This window comes from Mobula hypostoma, chromosome 5, assembly GCF_963921235.1.
Source record: "Mobula hypostoma chromosome 5, sMobHyp1.1, whole genome shotgun sequence".
Taxonomy (NCBI): Eukaryota; Metazoa; Chordata; class Chondrichthyes; order Myliobatiformes; family Myliobatidae; genus Mobula; species Mobula hypostoma.
In genome coordinates, this window is record NC_086101.1 from 12,905,845 (window position 1) to 12,925,612 (window position 19,768).

The following is a 19,768-nucleotide window of genomic DNA, read 5'->3' on the forward strand; positions in this document are numbered from 1 at the left end:
ATTCAGATCAAAGGCAATGAGGTCCAAGGGTCATGATGAGGTAAGCTGTGAGATGAAGGGTGCCTCTTTATTGTACAAGAGGTCCATTCAAGGCTGTGGTAACAGTGGGACACAAGCTGTCCTTGAGCCCGGTCTTACATGCTTTCAAGCTTTTGTATCATCTGCATGATAGGATGGGTGAGGTTGAATGGTACTCTAGTGGTTAGCACAATACTTTGCAGAACCAGTGACCCAGGTTCATATCCCGCTGCTGTCTGTAAGGAGTTTGTACGTCCTCCCCGTCTCTGCGTAGGTTTCCCCAGGGTGCTCCAGTTTCCTCCCACAGTCCAAAGGTGTACTGGTTGGTGGGTTAATTGGTCACTGTACATTGTCCTGTGGTTAGCCTAGAGATAAGTCAGACGTTGCTGGGCAATGTGGCTTGAAGGGGTTGTAGGGCCTATTCCACAATGTATCTCAGTAAATTTTTAAAAGTGTGATGGTCTGGGGTGAGCGGGGTCTTTGATGACGTTGGCTTCTTTTCCAAGGCATGAGAAATTTCTGTGATGTGCTGAGCTGTGTCCACAACTCTCTGCAGTTCCTTGTGGTCAGGGGCCGAGCAGTTGCCGTACCCAGCTGGTCAAAAGTGACGAGTGGAAAGGGGGGGGTAATTTGGATGGGGACTGTCGAGGGTGGGGGCAGTGTTCAAAAGGAACACCAATGTTTGGAACACAGAGACTGCAGATGCCAGACTCTGGAGGACAATCTGCCGGAGAAACTCAGTGATCGAGCAGCATCTGTGGGAGGAAAGGACCTGTTGACATTTTGGGTTGTGGTATTGCATGAGAACCACACTCAAAAGCATCTCGATGGTCTAGTCTAACCCCCCGACTCCTGCCCGCCCCTGAGACGCTGCTTGATCCACTGAGTTCCTGCAACATATTGTCTGTTGATGCAGATTACAACATCTCCAGTCTCTTGAGTCTCAATAATCCAGCTCTTAGAATGTTTTAAGATCAAAGGATGAACAAAAGCCAAGTGGAAAAAAGTTGTGATTGATTTCTATAAGCAAGATAGATAAAGCACATTCCTGTGATAGGAAATAGAACCATAGAACCATAGAAACTACAGCACAGAAACAGGCCCTTTGGCCCTTCTTGGCTGTGCTGTACCATTTTCTGCCTAGTCCCACTGACCTGCACACGGACCATATCCCTCCATACACCTCCCATCCATGTATCTGTCCAATTTATTCTTAAATGTTAAAAAAGAACCCGCATTTACCACCTCATCTGGCAGCTCATTCCATACTCCCACCACTCTCTGTGTGAAGAAGCCCCCACTAATGTTCCCTTTAAACCTTTCCCCCCTCACCCTTAACCCATGTCCTCTGGTGTTTTTCTCCCCTTGCCTCAGTGGAAAAAGCCTGCTTGCATTCACTCTATCTATACCCATCATAATTTTATATACCTCTATCAAATCTCCCCTCATTCTTCTACGCTCCAGGGAATAAAGTCGTAACCTATTCAACCTTTCTCTGTAACTGAGTTTCTCAAGTCCCGGCAACATCCTTGTGAACCTTCTCTGTACTCTTTCAACCTTATTTATATCCTTCCTGTAATTTGGTGACCAAAACTGAACAGAATACTCCAGATTCAGCCTCACCAATGCCTTATACAACCTCATCATAACATTCCAGCTCTTATACTCAATACTTTGATTAACAAAGGCCAATGTACCAAAATAGCCTATGAATTACTCATTTTCATGTATATGCTATAGGCTGCAGACAACCTTCTGGAAAGATACAGAGTCAGCTATACTACAATAACTGAAAATTCACTGAACATGAATAACACACAAATAAATTATTATATTAAGAAATGAAGCAACCATAGAGAAAGTTAAGCTACAAGAAAATAACAAGCTTATACTCTAATCCAACAAGAGGAAGGAGTTGGATTGCTGTTGCCTGGGTCTGGCACAGACTTGATGGGCCAAGTAACCACCTGTGTTGTAACACTTCTGTGATCCCATGGTGAGACCTCTCCTGTTTGTGCCAACAGGCCGGGACATCAACCTGGACGTTAACCGTGTCCTCGGCTACCGGCACTTCTGTAACAAGTTGTGGAACGCCACCAAGTTTGCCATCCGTGGGCTCGGACAGGACTTCGCTCCAGAGGCCTCTGCCCAGGTAGGTGACGGGGACCGCCTCTTCCCCCCCACCCCAGTGTTTCATCGGCTGTGACTGCATTGAGACATCATGAGACAGTGAGCGTAGAACAGTACAGCACCGGACAGGCCCTTTGGCCTATGATGTTGTGCCAACTCTATCGCCCAGTCCAGGATCAATCTAACTCTTCTATCCTCCAGAGCCCTCCATTTTTTTCCATCCACTTGCCTAAAAAAAGTGCCTGTTCCTCTTCAGTCTCTCCCTGGGTTATGGACACCCCTATATATGATCAAACTCCTGTAAGATTATTAAATTCGAAAATCCAGCATACATACAGGTAGATACATGTGTACATCTACTGAAAGACAGAACTCGTGTCCTCCCTTCGCTCTGCCCTTCTAATAATTCGTCTTGTCAGTCTTATCTCTTGCTCTGTGGGCAATGGGGGTTGGTCTTATTTATTTTTTGGGGTTCTTTTGGGTTTCTTGCTTTGTAACTGCCTGTAGGCAACCAAATCTCAAGGTTGTTGAATTTATACATTCGTTGATAATAAATGCAATTTGTGTGTTTGTTGTTGCGGTCCATTACAATACTGTAGAGGCATGATTGTCATATCTAGTGATTTTTATGTATTTTCCGACTCAAGGACAAAATGGACTCATGGATGTTGATTAAAAACATGGAGCATTACAGCACCATACTGGCCATTCAGTTCACGAGGTTGTTCCGACTCTTTAATCTACCCCAAGATCAATCTAACCCTTCCCTCCCACATAGACCTCCACTTCACTTTCATCCAAGTGCCTATCCAAGAGCCTTTGAAATGGGAACAGCTGATGTGACTAGGATACAGGGAACACCCATGGGGTGATGGGATGGCATGACTCAATGAGTTGGCCAAACTGCCCCCGTGTCCTCAGGAAGTTCAGGAAGGAAACCTGCTGTCCTGACACAGGATGGTCAATACGTGACCTATATCACTGTGGTTGACTCTTAGAATGGCCTCTAAAAATACTTGGTGCCCCATATCACCTCTCAAGAGGAAATGCAGAAGACAGTAAAAGTATTTCTTCGAGTCATGTGGCGTGGACATCCCTTTGGCCCATCTGTTCCATGCCAACCAAGATGCCCATCCATTTCCATTGTGGGTCCACATCCCCCTAAACCAGGGGTTCCCAGCCTAGGGTCCACAGTCCCCTCTTTTCATGGCAGGAGTCCATGGCTTAAAAACGTTGGGTACGCCTGCTCTAAACCTTTCCTGTTCATGCAATTGTCCCACAGGACCTCAAGCTTTAAAACATCTGAGATTCATTCATTATCAAAGAATGTATAAATGATACAACCTTGAAATGTGTAATTGTCCCTGCCTGCTTAAGGCTGCACATGATCAACGATGTGTACTTTGATGACAAATTTACTTTGAACTTATGAAGTTAATCACTTCTTCCAGCAACTCATTCCTACCCTTTGAGTTTTTTCTTAAAGTTGTGCTTTAATTTCTCATTAAACCTCTTTCCTCTCACACTAAGCCTGTGCTCCGATGATCTCTTCCCCACCCTGGAGAAAACACTCTGTAGATTTGCCCTATCTATCCCTCAAGATTCTATACACCTCCTTAAGATCACCTCTCAGTCTCCAAGGCTCCAAGGAATTGAATGCAATCCTGCCAAAGCTATATCTATATCACAGGTCCCCAGGTCGTTGCAGCATCTTTGTAAATGGTCTCCGCACTCCTTCCCATTTAGTAACATCTTACCTACAGGTGTTTGACCAAAACTGTGCGCAATATTCCAAATGCAGCCTCACCAGTGTCTTGTACGACTGTAACACAGCATCCCGACTGCTGCACTCAGTGCCCATGACTGATGAAAGACGACGTTCCGAACGCCTCCTTCACCACCCTGTCCACCTGCACACAATTTTCAGTGGACTTGCCCATCAGATATCTAGTCTCTACCAACATAATCTTCTGTCCAGTCACATCGACCGACACCCAGACCACATCTCTCCAAACACTTCCCATTCACGTACCTATCCAATTTTCTCTTCAATGTTATTAGTATCAGATGTATCAGTTTACAGTGGAATAAAGGGAATGACAGAAGTATGAGGGAGAAGTTGGCCAAATTTGATTGGAAAAGAACGCTGGCAGGGATGAGGGCAGAGCAGCATTGACTGGAATTTCTGGAAGCAATTCAGAAGGCACAGGATCCTAAAGAGGAAGAAGTATTCTAAAGGCAAGATGACACAACCATGCCCAACAAAGGAAGTCAAAACCAACGTAAAAGCCAGAGAGAGGGAATGTAATACTGTAGTGCAGAAATTAGTGTCAATTTGGAAGATCAGAAAGCTTTTAAATATACCAATAGAAGGCAACTAAAAACGTCATTAAGAATGTAAAGATGGGATATGAAAGTAAGCTTGCCAGCAGTATTGAAGAGGATACCAAAAGTTTCTTCAGTCACATAAAGTGTAAAAGAGGGGCAAGAGTGGCTATCAGACCGCTGGAAACGGATGCTGGAGAGGTAGTAATGGGGGACAATGAAATGGTGAGTGAACTGAATTAAGTATTTTGCATCAGTCTTCACTGTGGAAGACAATAGCAATTTGCTGTAAGCTCCAGGTGTCAGGGGTCATAAGTATGAGAAGTTAGGCAGAAAGTACTTGGGGAAACTGAAGGATTTGAAGGCAGGTGAGTCACCTGGACCAGATGGTGCACACCTCAGGGTTCTGAGAGAGGTGGCTGAAGAGACTGTGGAGACATTAATAATGATCTTCCAAGACTCGGTAGATTCTGGAGTGGTTCTGAAAGACTGGAAAATTGCGAATGTCTCTTCACTCTTCAAGAAGGAAGAGAGGCATAAGAAAGGAAACTACAGGCCAGTTAGTCTGACCTCAGTGGTTGGGAAGGTGTTGGAGTCCATTGTTAAGGAAGTGGTTTCAGGGTAGTTGGAGGCACATAATAAAATAGGCCATAGTCAGCATGGTTTCCTCAAGGGAAAATTTGTAGGAATTTTTTGAAGAAATACTAAGCAGGATAGACAAAGGAGAATTGGTTGATGTTGCGTACTTGGATTTTCAGAAGGCCTTTGATAAGGTGCCACACATGAGGCTGCTTAACAAGCTACGAGCCTGTGGTATTACAGGAAAGATTTTATCATGGGTAAAGCAGTGGCTGACTGGCAGGAGGCAAAGAGCGGGAATAAATAGAGCCTTTTCGAGCTGCCTGCGGTGACTAGTGGTGTTCCACAGGGGTCTGTGTTGGAACCGATTCTTTTTACGTGATATATATCAATGATTTGGATGATGGAATTAATGGTTTTGTTGCAAAGTTTGCAGAGGATATGAAGACAGTTGGAGGGGCAGGTAGTTTTGAGGAAGTAGAGAGGATACAGAAGGACAGACAGATTGGGAGAATGGGCAAAGAAATGGCTGATGGAATGCAGTGTCGGGAAGTGTGTAGTCATGCACTCTGGTAGAAGAAATGATAGGGTTGAATATGTTCTAAATGGAGAGAAAATTAAAAAAAAAGGAACTGAGGTGCCAAGGGACTTGGGAGTTCTCGTGCAGGGTTCCCCAAAGGTTAATTTGTAGGTTCAGTCTGGTAAGGAAGACAAATGTGATATCAGCATTCACTTCACGATGATTAGAATATAAAGGAAGGATGTAATGTTGAGACTTTATAAAGCACTGGTGAGGCCTCACTTGGGGTATTGTGAGCAGTTTTGGGCCCCTTATTTTAGAAAGGATGTGCTGACGCTGGAGAGGGTTCAAAGGAGGTTCTTGAAAATGATTCCAGGATTAAACTGCTTGTCCTCTGAAAAGTATTTGATTGCTCGAGGCCTGTATTCTCTGAAATTCAGAAGAATGAGGGGTAACCTCAATGAAACCATAAGACCATATAGGAGCAGAAGTAGGCTATTCGGCCCATTGAGTCTGCCCCACCATTCAATCTTGGGCTGATCCAATTCTTTCAGTTATCCCCACTCCCCTGCCTTCACCCCATACCCTTTGTTGCCCTGGCTAATCAAGAACCTATATATCTCTGCCCTAAATACACCCAATGACTTGGCCTCCACAGCAGCTCGTGGCAACAAATCCCACAGATTTAGCACCCTGTACCTAAAGCAATTTCTCCGCATCTCAGTTCTAAAAGGATGTCCTTCAATGCTGAAGTCGTGCCCTCTTGTCCTAGACTCCACAACCATGGGATTCGGAATGTTTCTATGAGATCCCCCTTTTTAATTCTCCTGAACTCCAGGGAATACAGCCCAAGAGTTGCCAGATGTTCCTCATACGGTAACTCTTTCATTCCTGGAATCATTCTCGTGAATCTTCTCTGAACCCTCTAAAATGTCAGTACAGTATATCCTTTATAAAATAAAGAGCCCAAAACTGCACACGATACTTCAAGTGTGGTCTCACGAGTACCCTCAGAGAGCCAAAACAACACATTCCTGCTCTTGTATTCTATACTTCTAGAAATGAATGTCAACATTGTATTAGCCTTCTTCACAACTGTCTCAACCTGGAGGTTAACCTTTGGACTATCTTGCACAAGGACTCCCAAGTCTCTTTGCATCTGTGCATTTTGAAATCTCTCCCCATCTGAATAATAGTCTGCCTGTTTATTTCTTCCACCAAAGTGCATGACCATATACTTTCCAACATTGTATTTCATTTGCCACTTCTTTGCCCATTCCCCTGAACTATCTAAGTCTCCCTGCAGGTTCTCTGTTTCCTCAACACTACCTGCTCCTCCACCTGTCTTTGTATCATTGGCAAATTTAGCCACTGGTAACCGGCAGCCAGCCAGAATAGGATCCCTTTATTCCCACTCTCTGTTTTCTGCCAACCAGCCAATGTTCCACCCACGTTAGTAACTTCCCCGTAATGCCATGGGCTCTTATCTTGCTAAGCAGCCTCATGTGCGACACCTTGTCAAAGTCCTTCTGAAAATCCAAGTACACCATGTACTGCATCTCCTTTGTCTACCCTGCTTGTAATTTCCTCAAAGCATTGCAGTAGGCAAGATTTTCTTTTCAGGAAACCACACTGGCTTTGGCCTACCTTGTCGAAACCTATCGAATGCTAAAAGGCCTTGATAGTGGATAGGGAGAGGATGCTTCTTATGGTGGGGGGAGTCTAAGACCAGAAGATGCAGTCTTAGAGTGGAGGCGCATCCTTTTAGAATGGAGATGAAGAGGAATTTCTTCAGCCAGAGAGTGGTGAATCTGTGGAATTCGTTGCTGCAGGTAGCAGTGGAGGTCAAGACTTTATTTTAGGCAGCGGTTGATAGATTCCTGATTGGTCAGGGCATGAAGGGATATGGGGGGTAGGAGAAAGGCAGGAGATTGGTGCTGAGAGGAAAATTGGATCAGGCATGATAAAATGCAGCAGACTCGATGGGCCGAATGGACTAATTCTGCTCCTATATCTTATGGTCTGATATACTTGTATTCCTTAGTCCCTCTGGTCCAGAACACTTGCCAGGACCATGTCATTCACTGTGAAAGTCATATCCTGAGTTTACTTCTCGAAATGGATTAAAGATATAAATTCCTGCAGTGTGGAATCTCGGAATGGGATTGGAGAGCTGGGATTGTTTTTGGAGGTGGCAGAGGCTGGGCTGATAGGGATTCTCTGACTTGTTCTTTCTCCTGTCTTGCCCATCCGCCCCTGTGTTCTCCCCCTTCTCCCTCCCTGCACAGCGCTCGTCACAGGAGAGTCTGATGGACCGCTGGATCCTGAGCCGCCTCAGCCACGCGGTGGAGACCTGCGACCGCAGCTTCAAGCAGTACGACTTCCCGGAGGTCACCACTGCCATCTACAACTTCTGGCTGTATGAGCTGTCTAATGTCTACCTGGTGAGTTCCAAACTGACCCGTCACAATGTCCTCATTAGATATCTGGTTAATGTGGCAGCAAATGTGTTTTATTTCATTACTTTTAATGTTTTACAAAGCAGAATAATGAGTTTTTCAGTGTGGCCCTTGATCGGAGAATAGAAACTAGTGAGTTTTGTTCAGCTTTTGAAAAGACACTGAAATAGATCCCTTGCTTTCCTCTGTGGCTGCTGTCCCAGGTCCCATCTCCGGTCTGGGCCACAGCTCCAGCTGCACACTCAGGTCCGGATCCAGGTCTGATCCACGCTCCGGACTCCAGCTGGACGCTCAGGTCTGGATCCAGGTCTGATCCACGCTCCGGGCTCCAACTGCACGCTCAGGTCCAGATCCAGGTCCGATCCACGCTCCGGGCTCCAGCTGCACGCTCAGGTCCTGATCCAGGTCTGATCCACGCTCCGGGCTCCAGCTGCACGCTCAGGTCCAGATCCAGGTCCGATCCACGGTCCGGGCTCCAACTGCACGCTCAGGTCCAGATCCAGGTCTGATCCACGCTCCGGGCTCCAGCTGCACGCTCAGGTCCAGATCCAGGTCCGATCCACGCTCCGGGCTCCAGCTGCATGCTCAGGTCCAGATCCAGGTCTGATCCACGCTCCGGACTCCAGCTGGACGCTCAGGTCCTGATCCAGGTCCGATCCACGCTCCGGGCTCCAACTGCACGCTCAGGTCCAGATCCAGGTCCGATCCATGCTCCGGGCTCCAGCTGCACGCTCAGGTCCAGATCCAGGTCCGATCCACGCTCCGGGCTCCAGCTGCACGCTCAGGTCCAGATCCAGGTCTGATCCACGCTCCGGACTCCAGCTGGACGCTCAGGTCCGGATCCAGGTCCGATCCACGCTCCGGGCTCCAGCTGCACGCTCAGGTCCAGATCCAGGTCTGATCCACGCTCCGGACTCCAGCTGGACGCTCAGGTCCGGATCCAGGTCTGATCCACGCTCCGGGCTCCAGCTGCACGCTGCACTCTGGGGTCCGAGCTCTGGCTGGACACTTTAATCCAGATCCCAGTCATGGTCCATGTTCTGGGCCCTAGCTCCAGATACAGATTCCATTCTGGATCCAGGCTCCATTCTACTGTCCGGGCCCTCCTCCACCTATATGCTGCAGTCCGGGATCCAGTCTACTCTGGGCCGCAGTCCGGTCTACTCTCCAGGACCCCTGCTCCAGTTGTACTCTCTACTCCAGATGTGGGCTCCATTTCCTGCTCCAGCTGCAGGTGCTGGCTCCCAAATTCGTTCGAGACCCCGTCGCCAGCTGCATGCTCTGGTCTGGTACAGGCTCTGGGTTCGTTCTCTGGCCCACATTCCAGTCACACTGTCCAGTCCGTTCACCAGATACTGGACCCAGTCCGGGTCCTGGCTCCAGCCTCAAACCCCACCCAAGTCCCTGAACCCCAGTTGGGCTTTGTTTGCCGCTGCCCCATGGTACTTTTTCTCTCCCTTGCTGATTATAAAGTCCTCGTAAGTGCGAGTTGGTCTTGTGCCTGAGAGGTTGATCATATTTTTGTTCAGGAATGTTTGAAGCCTGTGCTCGCGGGCACGGACGAGAATGCTGCCCGTGTCGCCAGGAATATACTGTACACCTGCCTGGACGTGGCCCTCGGCCTTCTGAGCCCCTTCATGCCTTTCATCACCGAGGAGTTGTACCAAAGGTTGCCAAGGCGACGTGCTCAGGACCCGCCGAGTATCACCGTGACCTCGTACCCCGAGTGTGATGAGGTATGTGTGCGTCTGTGTGTGTATTTGCTCACTGTAGTTCTCGCAAGTTACCGGTAATCAGAATCAGGTTTATTACCACTGACGCCTGTCGTGAAATGTGTTGTTTTGTGGCAGCAATACATACAGAGCGAGGCATAAAAATTACTGAGTTACAATAAGAAATACCTATAAAAAATAAATAAATAGTGCGAAAAATGAGCAAAATAGAACACCTAAACACAAAGCACCTGAAAGGTTTAGTGTTCGTGAAAATGCCAAGAATCATCGGGAATGCTTCAGACAGTGGAATGAAATGGAAAGGGATTAAGCTGGAAACCGTGGAGTTATTGGTGCGGTATTTCAGTCACAGATTGAGAAGGAAAAGCAGAAATGGCGTGATAGCTTGACAAGATCCTTCACTGCATAAAGTTCCTTGCGACTCAGAACCTGGCTTTGCGAGGATACAAGGAGTCACTTCAGCTAGACGATGACTCCAATGTGGGAAATTTCCTTGGCTTACTGAAACTACTGGCCATCTTTGACCCTGACATAAAAGAACACTCATTTGGAAAGTCATCCTGGATCCACGTCTTATCTTTCGCCGGGTGTCCAGAGCGAATTCATCCACATGGTGGCATCCACTGTTCGCCAGAGTTTACTGAGAAGCATTCGTAAAGCCAAGGACTATGGTCTGATGTTCAACTCGACTCATGTTCAGGCACACCGTGAGCAGATGTCAGAAGTAGTGGGGTATGTGGAAGTTGATTTTGAGAGGAAAGCAGTCTGTGTTAGAGAGTCCTTCCTTGGTTTTATCCAGATAAGCCAGAAGGATGCAGAGAGCTTGGTTGAAGACATCTTGAAACAGCTAGAGAAGGACGAAATGGAGCTACAAGTTTGTTGGTCACAGTGCTGTGACAATGCTGCCGTGATGGCTGGACACAGAAGTGGTGTTCATCAAGGAATAAGTGAGAATAACAACCTGGCGGTGTTTGTGAATTGCGACAATCACTCACACAACTTGGTGGGTGTACATGCAGCCAAGCAGGATACAATGATGGTCACATTTTTTGGACGAAGCTGTCCACGTGTTTTTCTCTCGTTCAATACAGTGCTGGGAAAAACTCAAAAACGCTGTGCCTGTGAGTGTTAAGTCGGAGTCCAAAACCAGGTAGAGTGCAAGGACAGAAGCAGTGAAGCCCATCAACAAGTACCTTGAGGAGATGCTTCAAGTTCTCCAGGAGATGACAGACAATGAAAATGAGACCAGTCAAACAAGAAGTGACGCAAGGCAGCTGTACAAACGCATGTTGAGTTACGATTTTCTGATTTTGCTAGGATTTTGGAACAAGGTACTCATTCACATTGACCGTATTCAAAAGAGGCTGCAGGATCCTAGCATGAGCTTCCATGATGCTGCCCTGGATTTGAAAGCCCGCCGAGGTCATTTTTATGATGAAAGAGAAGTGTTGGTCAGTGAGTCACTCGAAGAAGGAGTCAGTCTCTGTCAAGAGTGGAATATTGAAGTTGAAAGACATCAGAGACGAAAGAAACAAATGGCTGATGAGAACTCGAGAGATGCTGGGTTAACAGCTAAGGAGGAAATGTAAACAGTCATGAAGGGAACACTCGACCGTCTTCACAAAGAAATGGACGAAAGGTTTGCTCGTTTGCACGGCACTGACACCAAGTTTGGGTTCCGTCTCGATGTCGAGGGACTGTGTTACGGCGCCAACAGTAATGACCTGAAGAAGAAGTGCGAAAATTTGGGAGAATTGTACAGCTCTGATGTTGACGGACAGAAGCTATATGAAGAAATTTTGGATTGCAGAGTGTTGCTATCGAGGCGGGTCAACATGGAAATACCAAGACCTGAAGAGCTTCTTGAATTTATTGTTCAGTATGGAGATGAGAGAGTCTTCCCCATCTTCACATTGCTATTCAGATAATGGTAACCATTGCATTTTCCATCACCAGCTGTGAGAGATGGTTCAGCAAATTAAAACTAATACTTTCATATTTGAGAGTCTCTATGGGTCAAGGCAAACTCTGTGATCTTGCTCTGCTGAGTGCAGAAAGAGAAGAAACTGAAAAAGCAGACTTTGATCACATCATAGACCAATTAGCATCAGTGAAAGCAAGGAAGGTGCAGTTATAATTTTCATGGAGTGCCATAATTTGTTAATTAGGTTAACGAATTTGACTCGTATTTTTGAGCTGATATTATGGTAAAGTTATCTAAAAGATGGGTGTCAGATGTTTGGACAGGGGCGCAATTTCAGTGCTTGCCAGGGGCACTACTTTCCGTAGATACGCCCTTGCAGTCAGCATCCATGGAGAGGAATAAACAGTCAACATTTCAGACTGAGACACTACATCAGGATCTTTTCTCCTCCATAGATGCTGCCTGACATACTGAGTTCTCCAGAAATTTGTGCATGTTGCTCGAAATACTGAGGTATGGTTCATGTGTTCATTGTCGGTTTGGAAATCTGATATGACTATAAGATACAGGAGCAGAAAGACGGGAAGAAGATGTTCCTAAAATGTTGAGTGCACGTCTTCAGACTTCTGTGCCTCCTTCCTGATGGTAGTCACGAGAAGATGTTTACTTATGTCAAACAAACCGAGAGACAGTTTTACGATGAGGGAGAGAAAGTGTAAGTTCAAGTTTATTGTCATTTCAAATGTACACATATACAGCCAAATGAAACAACATTCCTCTGACCAGGGTGCACAGCATAGTACATGTAACTCACACACAACACTAAAGTAATATTACCACAAATAAATCGACAAATTATAAGATGCATTTATGTCACAAATTTAAAAAGTTAACTGTATAATGCTACTGGCAAACAAGGGAAAATGTGCAGATGCTGGAAATGCGACAACATACCCAAAATGCTGGAGGAACACAGCAGATCAGGCAAATTATATGGAAATGAGTATAGACACTAGAATACTACAGCACAGTACAGGCCCTTTGGCCCTCGATGTTGTGCCAACCCATATATTCCTTAAAAAAAAAGTACTAAGCCCACACTACCCCTAACCCTCTATTTTTCTTTCATCCATGAGCCTGTCCAAGAGGCTCTTAAATACCCCTAATGTTTTACCCTCCACCATCTCTGGCAAGTCATTCCAGGCACCCACAAGCCTCTGTGTAAAAAAACTTACCCTTGATGTCTCCCCTAAACTTCCCTCCCTTAACTTTGTACATATGCCCTCTGGTGTTTGCTATACGTGCCCTGGGAAACAGGTACTGGCTATCCACCCTATCTATGCTCTCATAATCTTGTAGACCTCTATCAAGCCCCTCTCATCCTTGTACACTCCAAAGGAGAAAAGTCACAGCTCTGCTAACTTTGCCTCATAAGACTTGTTTTCCAATCAAGGCAGCATCCTGGTCAATCTCCTCTGCACCCGCTCCATAGCTTCCACATCCTTCCTATAATACGGTGACCAGAACTGAACACAGTACTCTGTGTGTGGTCTCACCAGAGATTTGTAGAGTTGCAACATGACCTCTCTACTCTTGAACTCAATCCCCCTATTAATGAAGCCGAACATCCCATAGGCCTTCTTAACTATCCTATCAACCTGTGCAGTGACCTTGAGGGTTGTATGGATTTGAACCCCAAGGTCCCTCTGTTCATCCACACTCTAAACTAACCGACCATTAACCCTGTACTCAGCCTTCTGGTTTGTCCCTCCAAAATGCATCACCTCACACTTATCCAGATTGAACTCCATCTGCCACTTTTCTGCCCAACTCTTCATCCTGTCTGTATCCTGTTGTAACCTTCAACAGCCTACAGCTACTCCAATCTTTGTGTCATCCTCAAACTTACTCACCCATCCTTCTGCCTCTTCATCCAGGTCATTTATAATAATCAAAAAGAGCAGGGGTCCCAGGACAGATCATAACGGCACTCCACGAGACACCGGCCTCCAGGCAGAATACTTTCCTTCCACTACTACCCTCTGCTTTCTTCCTGTAAGCCAATTTTTTTTTATCTAAACAGCCAAGGTTCCACTGATCCCATACCTCACGACTTTCTGGATGAGTTTCTCGTGGGGGACCTTGTCAAATGCCGTGCTAAAATCCATGTAGACCACATCTACTGCCCTACCCTCATCAACGTCTTTTGTAACCTCTTCAAAAAACTCAAATAGGCTCGTGAGGCATGACCTTCCCTTCACAAAGCCATGTTGACTATCCTTGAGTAGACTGTACTTCTCCAAGTGCTCGTAGAACCTACTCTTAAGAATCCTTTCCAGTGGTTTGCAGACCACCGACGTAAGACTCACCAGTCTATAGTTCCCAGGATTCTCCCTATTACGTTTCTGAAACAAGGGAACTATATTTGCCATTCTCCAGTCCTCTGGCACCTCCCCTGCAGCCAAAGAGGATTCAAAGATCATAGCTACTGCTCCAGCAATCTCTTCTCTCTCTTCCCACACCAACCTGGGGTATATCACTTCTGGCCCTGGGGACTTATCAATCTTGATGTTTTTAAGAAGATCCAACACTACTTCTTCCTTAATCTCCACATTGTCCAGCACACAGGCCTGTTCTATTTCGACCTCACCCTGATGAAGGTCCTTTTCACTTGTGAATACTGAAGCAAAGTATTCATCTCGGACCTCTGCAACCTCCTCCGCCTCCAGGCACATGTTACCTTCTTCATCCTTTAGCGGCCCCACCTTCATTCTTGTCATCCTTCTGTTCTTCATATACGCATAGAACACCTTGGGGTTCTCCTTAATCCTACATGCCAAGGCCTTCTCATGCCCCCTTCGAGCTCTCCTAAGTCCTTTCTTAAGCTCCTTCCTGGCTACCCTATATTTATCATGAGCCCCTCCTGCTTCTTGTATCTAACATATGCTTCCTTCTTCCTCTTGACGAGTTGCCTCACGTGTTTCGTCAGCCACGGTTCCCTTTTCCTACCATTTTTCCCTTGTCTCAGTGGGACAAACCTACCCTGAACCCAGCACAAGTGATCCCTAAACTTCCTCTACATTACTTCTGTGCTTTCAGCCTTGAACATATGTTAACAATTTACTCTCGCTAGTTCCTGCCTCATCCCTTCACAGTTAGCCCTTTCCCAGTTAAGCATTTTCCCATTTTGTCCGTTTTTAACCTTTTCCATAGCTATGCTGAAGCTAAGGGAGTTGTGGTCACTCTCACTAAAATGCTCCCCCACCAAGAGGTCTGCCACCTGACCAGGTTCATTACCCAGAACTACAAACGTAGATCCAGTATGGCCTCTCCTCTCGTCGGCCGGTCACATACTGTGTCAGGAATCCTTCTTGAACACACCTGACAAATTCAGCCCCATCTATCCCTCTTGCAGTTAGGAGGTGCCAGTCAATATGAGGGAAGTTGAAATCACCCATAACTACAACCCTGTCTTTCCTGCACCATTCTAAAATCTGCCTGCTTATCTGCTCTTTGGTGTCCTGAGCGCTATTTGGGGGCCTATAGACTACTCCCAGCCCAGTGATTGATCCCTTCCTATTTCTGACTTACAACCACACCGACTCAGTGGACACTCCCTCTGCAGCATCCTCCCTTTCTATAGCCGTGATACTATCCCTGCCCAGTAATGCTACTCCCACCCCCCACTTTTCTACCTCCCATCCTATTCCGCCAGGATATTGGTCCCTTTCCAGTTCAGGTGCAGCCCGTCCTTTTTGTACAGGTCAGACCTTCCCCAGAAGAGATCCCAATGATCCAGAAATCTGAACCCCTGCCCCCTGCACCAACTCTTCAGCCGCACATTCATCTGCCATAACTTCCTGTTCCTGTACAGTCGACAGTTTGGACCGAGACCCTTCATCAGGATGGGAGGAAAAGAGATGAGAAGTCAGAGGAAGATGTTGAGGGGAGGGGTGGAAGAAATACAAGGTGGTAGGTGAGAAGTGAAACCGGGAAGGGTGGAGGGGTGAAGTAAAGAGCTGGGAAATTGATTGGTGAAAGAAATGAAGGGCTGGAGTAGGGGGAATCTGATAGGAGAGGACAGAAAGCCAAGGAGGAAAGGGAAGGGGGAGGAGTACCAGAGGGAGGCGATGGGCAGGTGAAGAGATAATATGAAAGGAAAATGGGAATGGGGAACGGTGAGGGCAGTGGGGGCCATTATCAATGGGAAGTTAGAAAAATTGATCTTCATGCCATAGGGTTGGAGGCTACCCAGATGGAACATAAGGTGTTTCTCCTCCAACCTGAGGGTGGCCTCATCGTGGCAGTAGAAGAGCCCATGGGCTGACATGTCGGAATGGGAATGGGAAGTGGAATTAAAATGGGTGGTCTCTGGGAGATCCTGCTTTTTCTGATGGATGGGGCGTAGGTGCATGGTGAAGCGGTCTCTGACTACTGGTGCTGATTGTGCTGCCAGAGGTGGTGGTGGGGAGGAGGTGGTGTCAGAGAGATTGTTGGACGGATGGGAGATGGGAGGGAGCATTGACAGTGTAGATGTCTGGGGTAGGTTTTTTCATTGAAGACTGTTCCATATCCAAGTACCTGCAGGTAGTTCCAAAGGGAACAAAAATGTTGCTGGTGGATTGGGATTACCGAGGTTCACTGCAGCTGGAGGACGAAGTGGGCATCGATAGGACAGACACTCAGTGTCTTTATCCCAGGGTACAAATGTCAAATAATAGAGAGCTCAGCATTACATTGAGCGAGAGGAAAGTTTTAAGGGCGTGTGTAGGGTGAGTTTTCCCATGGGTGGTTGGAACGGGCTGCCAGGAGTGGTGGTGGAAGCAAATACGAGAGTGGATCTGAGACTGTTCTCATTGTCTGTGAATGTAACTCATGCTATTGTGCCTCAGTCCTCCTCCTCTTCCTCTCTTCCTGCAGTACAACTGGAGGGACGAGGAACTCGACCGGAACATGGAGTTTGTCCTGTCCATCATCCACACCGTCCGGTCCCTGCGAGCCGACTACAACCTCACCAAGACCAAGGCTGACTGTGAGTCTGCATTTCCACACCGCTGCCCCGCACCGTTCACGTGAATTTCCCTGGCCGCACTTCCCGTGCTTGCCTCTGTGTGGCGCTGTTACCAGAGTCGGTTCGGTGCTTCAGTCTCCCCTGGCTGGTGGGGGCGGTCGATCGGATCCCAGTTGACGGCTGTCCGGTGCAGCACAGAGGAAAGTCAGCGCTGGGGGAGATGCTGTCCTTGAGAGAAATGTTGGACTGTGAACCCTGCTCCCCTCCCTCGTCTGGATCTCTGGGGTTTCACAGCCAAGTGGGTTCTCAGTTTTCATATTGATATTGTTTTATGATTATGATTGTCACATCACAGGAAGCAGCATCTCCCCTATCATCTCTTGTCGATGCTTCTCACTGTCTCAGTCAAGCAGCCCGTATAATCAAAGACCCACCCAATCCGGACAGTCTCCCTTCTCCCCTTCCCATCAGGCAGAAAACACAAAAGCCTGAAAGCATGTTCCACCAGGCTCAAAGACAGCTTCTATCACACTGTTATAGACCATTGAACAGACCTCTTGTACAATAATATGGACTCTTGGCACACAATCGACCTCGTTATGATTTTGCACTTTATTGTTTCCCTGCACTGCACTTTCTGTGTAGCTGTTACACTTTATTCTGCATTGTTATTGTTTTACCTTGATCTACCTCAATGCACTGTGTCATGATCTGATCTGTATGAACACTCTGCAAGACATGCTTTTCACTGTCTCTCGGTACTTGTGACAATAATACACCAAAACCAATAATAGAGCAGTACAAGTTGGGGGACCTGAGGGGGAACTCTTTCACTCAGAGGGTGGTGAGAGTGTGGAACGAGCTGCCAGTGGAAGTGGTGGATGCGGGTTTGACTGTAACATTGAGGAGAAGTTTGGAGAAGTATACCATCTGGTGTGAGATGGGGAAACCGTTTCCTGCTCGCTGCCCTACCTGTACCCCATGCTTGTCTGAACGAACCTCGCTCCCTCTGACACGAAAGATCTCCTCACAGCTACCGCTGGACAGGAGGTGCAGGAGACTGACGTCCCAGATCGTGGTGCCGTGGTGGAGTCGTCCCTGTACCATGACTTTGCTGAGAACTCTCGGGCTCACAGTCTTTCTGCTTGTTGCCTGAAGGTTACTTGAAGTGCTTGGACCAAAGTACAGCTGACCTGGTGGGTCTGTTCACCCCCTACATCGAGACGTTGTCCTCCTGCAAGACGGTGACCGTGCTGGTGGACAAGGACTGTCCAGCTGGCTGTGCCGTCGCCATCGCCTCGGACCGCTGCTCTGTCCACCTGATGCTGAAGGTAAGCTGATCTCAACACTACCTCCCTGACACAGTCCTTCCACAGATGCTGCCTGACCCCCTGAGTTCCTCCAGCAACTTGTGAAGAGGAGCCGATAGGTTGCAGGGAAGTCAACATTCCTGAACCTGGAGATGCTGCCCATCTCAATTCCCATTTCAGTGATAATATTCCACCGCCCAGGATATGGCAAGCTTCTTGTTGGCCGTGTCTTTGTGGGCTCATGGTATGGACACCTGGTGGGCCAATTGTGGTTGTTGGAATGTCTGTTCTTAACTGTTTCTTTGTCACCAGCAGCACAAAGCTTCTCGCCTTGCCATGACCAGTGTTGGATCTGGGGATGATATTGGCCAGAAGGTTCATTGGAAGTTAAAGTCAGCTGTATCAGTATTACAGTGGAGTAATTACTTGGATTTTCAGAATGCCTATAACAAGGTGCTGCAAATGCGACTGCTTAACAAGAGTCTGTGGTATTTGAGGAAAGATACAAGCATGGATAGAGGATTGGCTGACTGGTAGGAGGCAATACCTGGGAAGCAAGTGGGCTCATTCTCGTCGTCTGCTGTTGACAAGGGGTCGATGTTGGGAGCACTGCTTTTCACATTATATGTCAATATTTGAATGATGGAATTGATAGCTTTGTGGCCAGGTTTGCAGATGATATGAAGACTGGTGAAGGGACAGGTACTGTTGAAGAAGCAGGGACTATACAGAGAATTTGGACAGATGGAGAGAATGGGCAGTGAAGTGGCTGATGGAGGTGTACGGTCATACACTTTGGTGGAGGAAATATAGACGGAGACTATTTTCTTAATGGGGAGAAAATCCCAAAACCAGAGGTACAAATGGTTTGGGGAGTCCTTGTGCAGAATTCCCTGAAGATTAACTTGCAGGTTGAGTCAGTGTTAAGGAAGGCAAATGTAATATTGACATAGATTTTGAGCGGCATAGAATGTAAGAAGAAGAATGTAATGCTCAGGCTTTATCAGGTCAGACTGCACTTGGAGTATTGTGAGCTGTTTTGAGCCCCTTAACTGGCACTGGAGAGGGTCCAGAGGAGGTTCATGAGGATGATTTTGGGAATGAAATGGGAAACGTATGAGGAGTCTTTTATGGCTTTGGTCTTGTACTCATTGGGATTCAGAAGAGTGAAGGGGGATTTCATTGAAACCGATCCAATATTGAAAAGGCTGAGGTAGAGTGGATGTTTCCTACAGTGGGTGAGTGTAGAACCAGAGGGCACAGCCTCAGAATGGATGAACATCCATTCGGAACAGAGATGGGAAGGAATTTCTTTGACCAGAGGGTGGTGAATCTGTGGAATTCATTGTCACGGACGGCTGTGGAGGCCGAGTCATCGAGTATACTTCAAGTGGAGTTGATTGTTTCTTGATCAGAGCATCAAAGATTATGGGGAGAATGCAGGAGAATTGGGTTGAGAGGGACAATAAATTGACCATGATGGAATGGCGGAGCAGATTCGATGGATCGAATGGCCTAATTCTGCTCCTATGTCTCATGGTATAAAAGATCCGCACCCTCACCCCCATCCTCCCACACCTCATCAGGTATAGGGTTACTCTGTCCTCACCTACTACGCCACCTATCACCTACCACCTTGTATTTCTTCCACCTGTTCCCCCACCTTCTTCCCCTGACTTCTCATCTTTTTTCTCCAGTCCTGATGAAGGGTCTGGGTTCGAAACGTATTCTTTTCACTCTTTTCCACAGTTGCTGCCTG

General features: G+C 47.0%; 1 protein-coding gene across 2 annotated transcripts in view; it reads left to right on the plus strand.

Moving 5' to 3' along the window:
• The window catches only part of LOC134346606 (valine--tRNA ligase-like), a 37,459-nt gene that overhangs the window by 13,274 nt on the left and 4,417 nt on the right, over nt 1-19,768 (plus strand). For both annotated transcript variants that reach the window (XM_063048043.1, XM_063048045.1), the window contains 5 exons: nt 2,043-2,170; nt 7,861-8,016; nt 9,561-9,767; nt 16,609-16,720; nt 17,858-18,030. In XM_063048043.1, the coding sequence (XP_062904113.1) occupies nt 2,043-2,170; nt 7,861-8,016; nt 9,561-9,767; nt 16,609-16,720; nt 17,858-18,030 (776 nt within the window). The remainder of the gene's footprint in view (nt 1-2,042; nt 2,171-7,860; nt 8,017-9,560; nt 9,768-16,608; nt 16,721-17,857; nt 18,031-19,768) is intronic.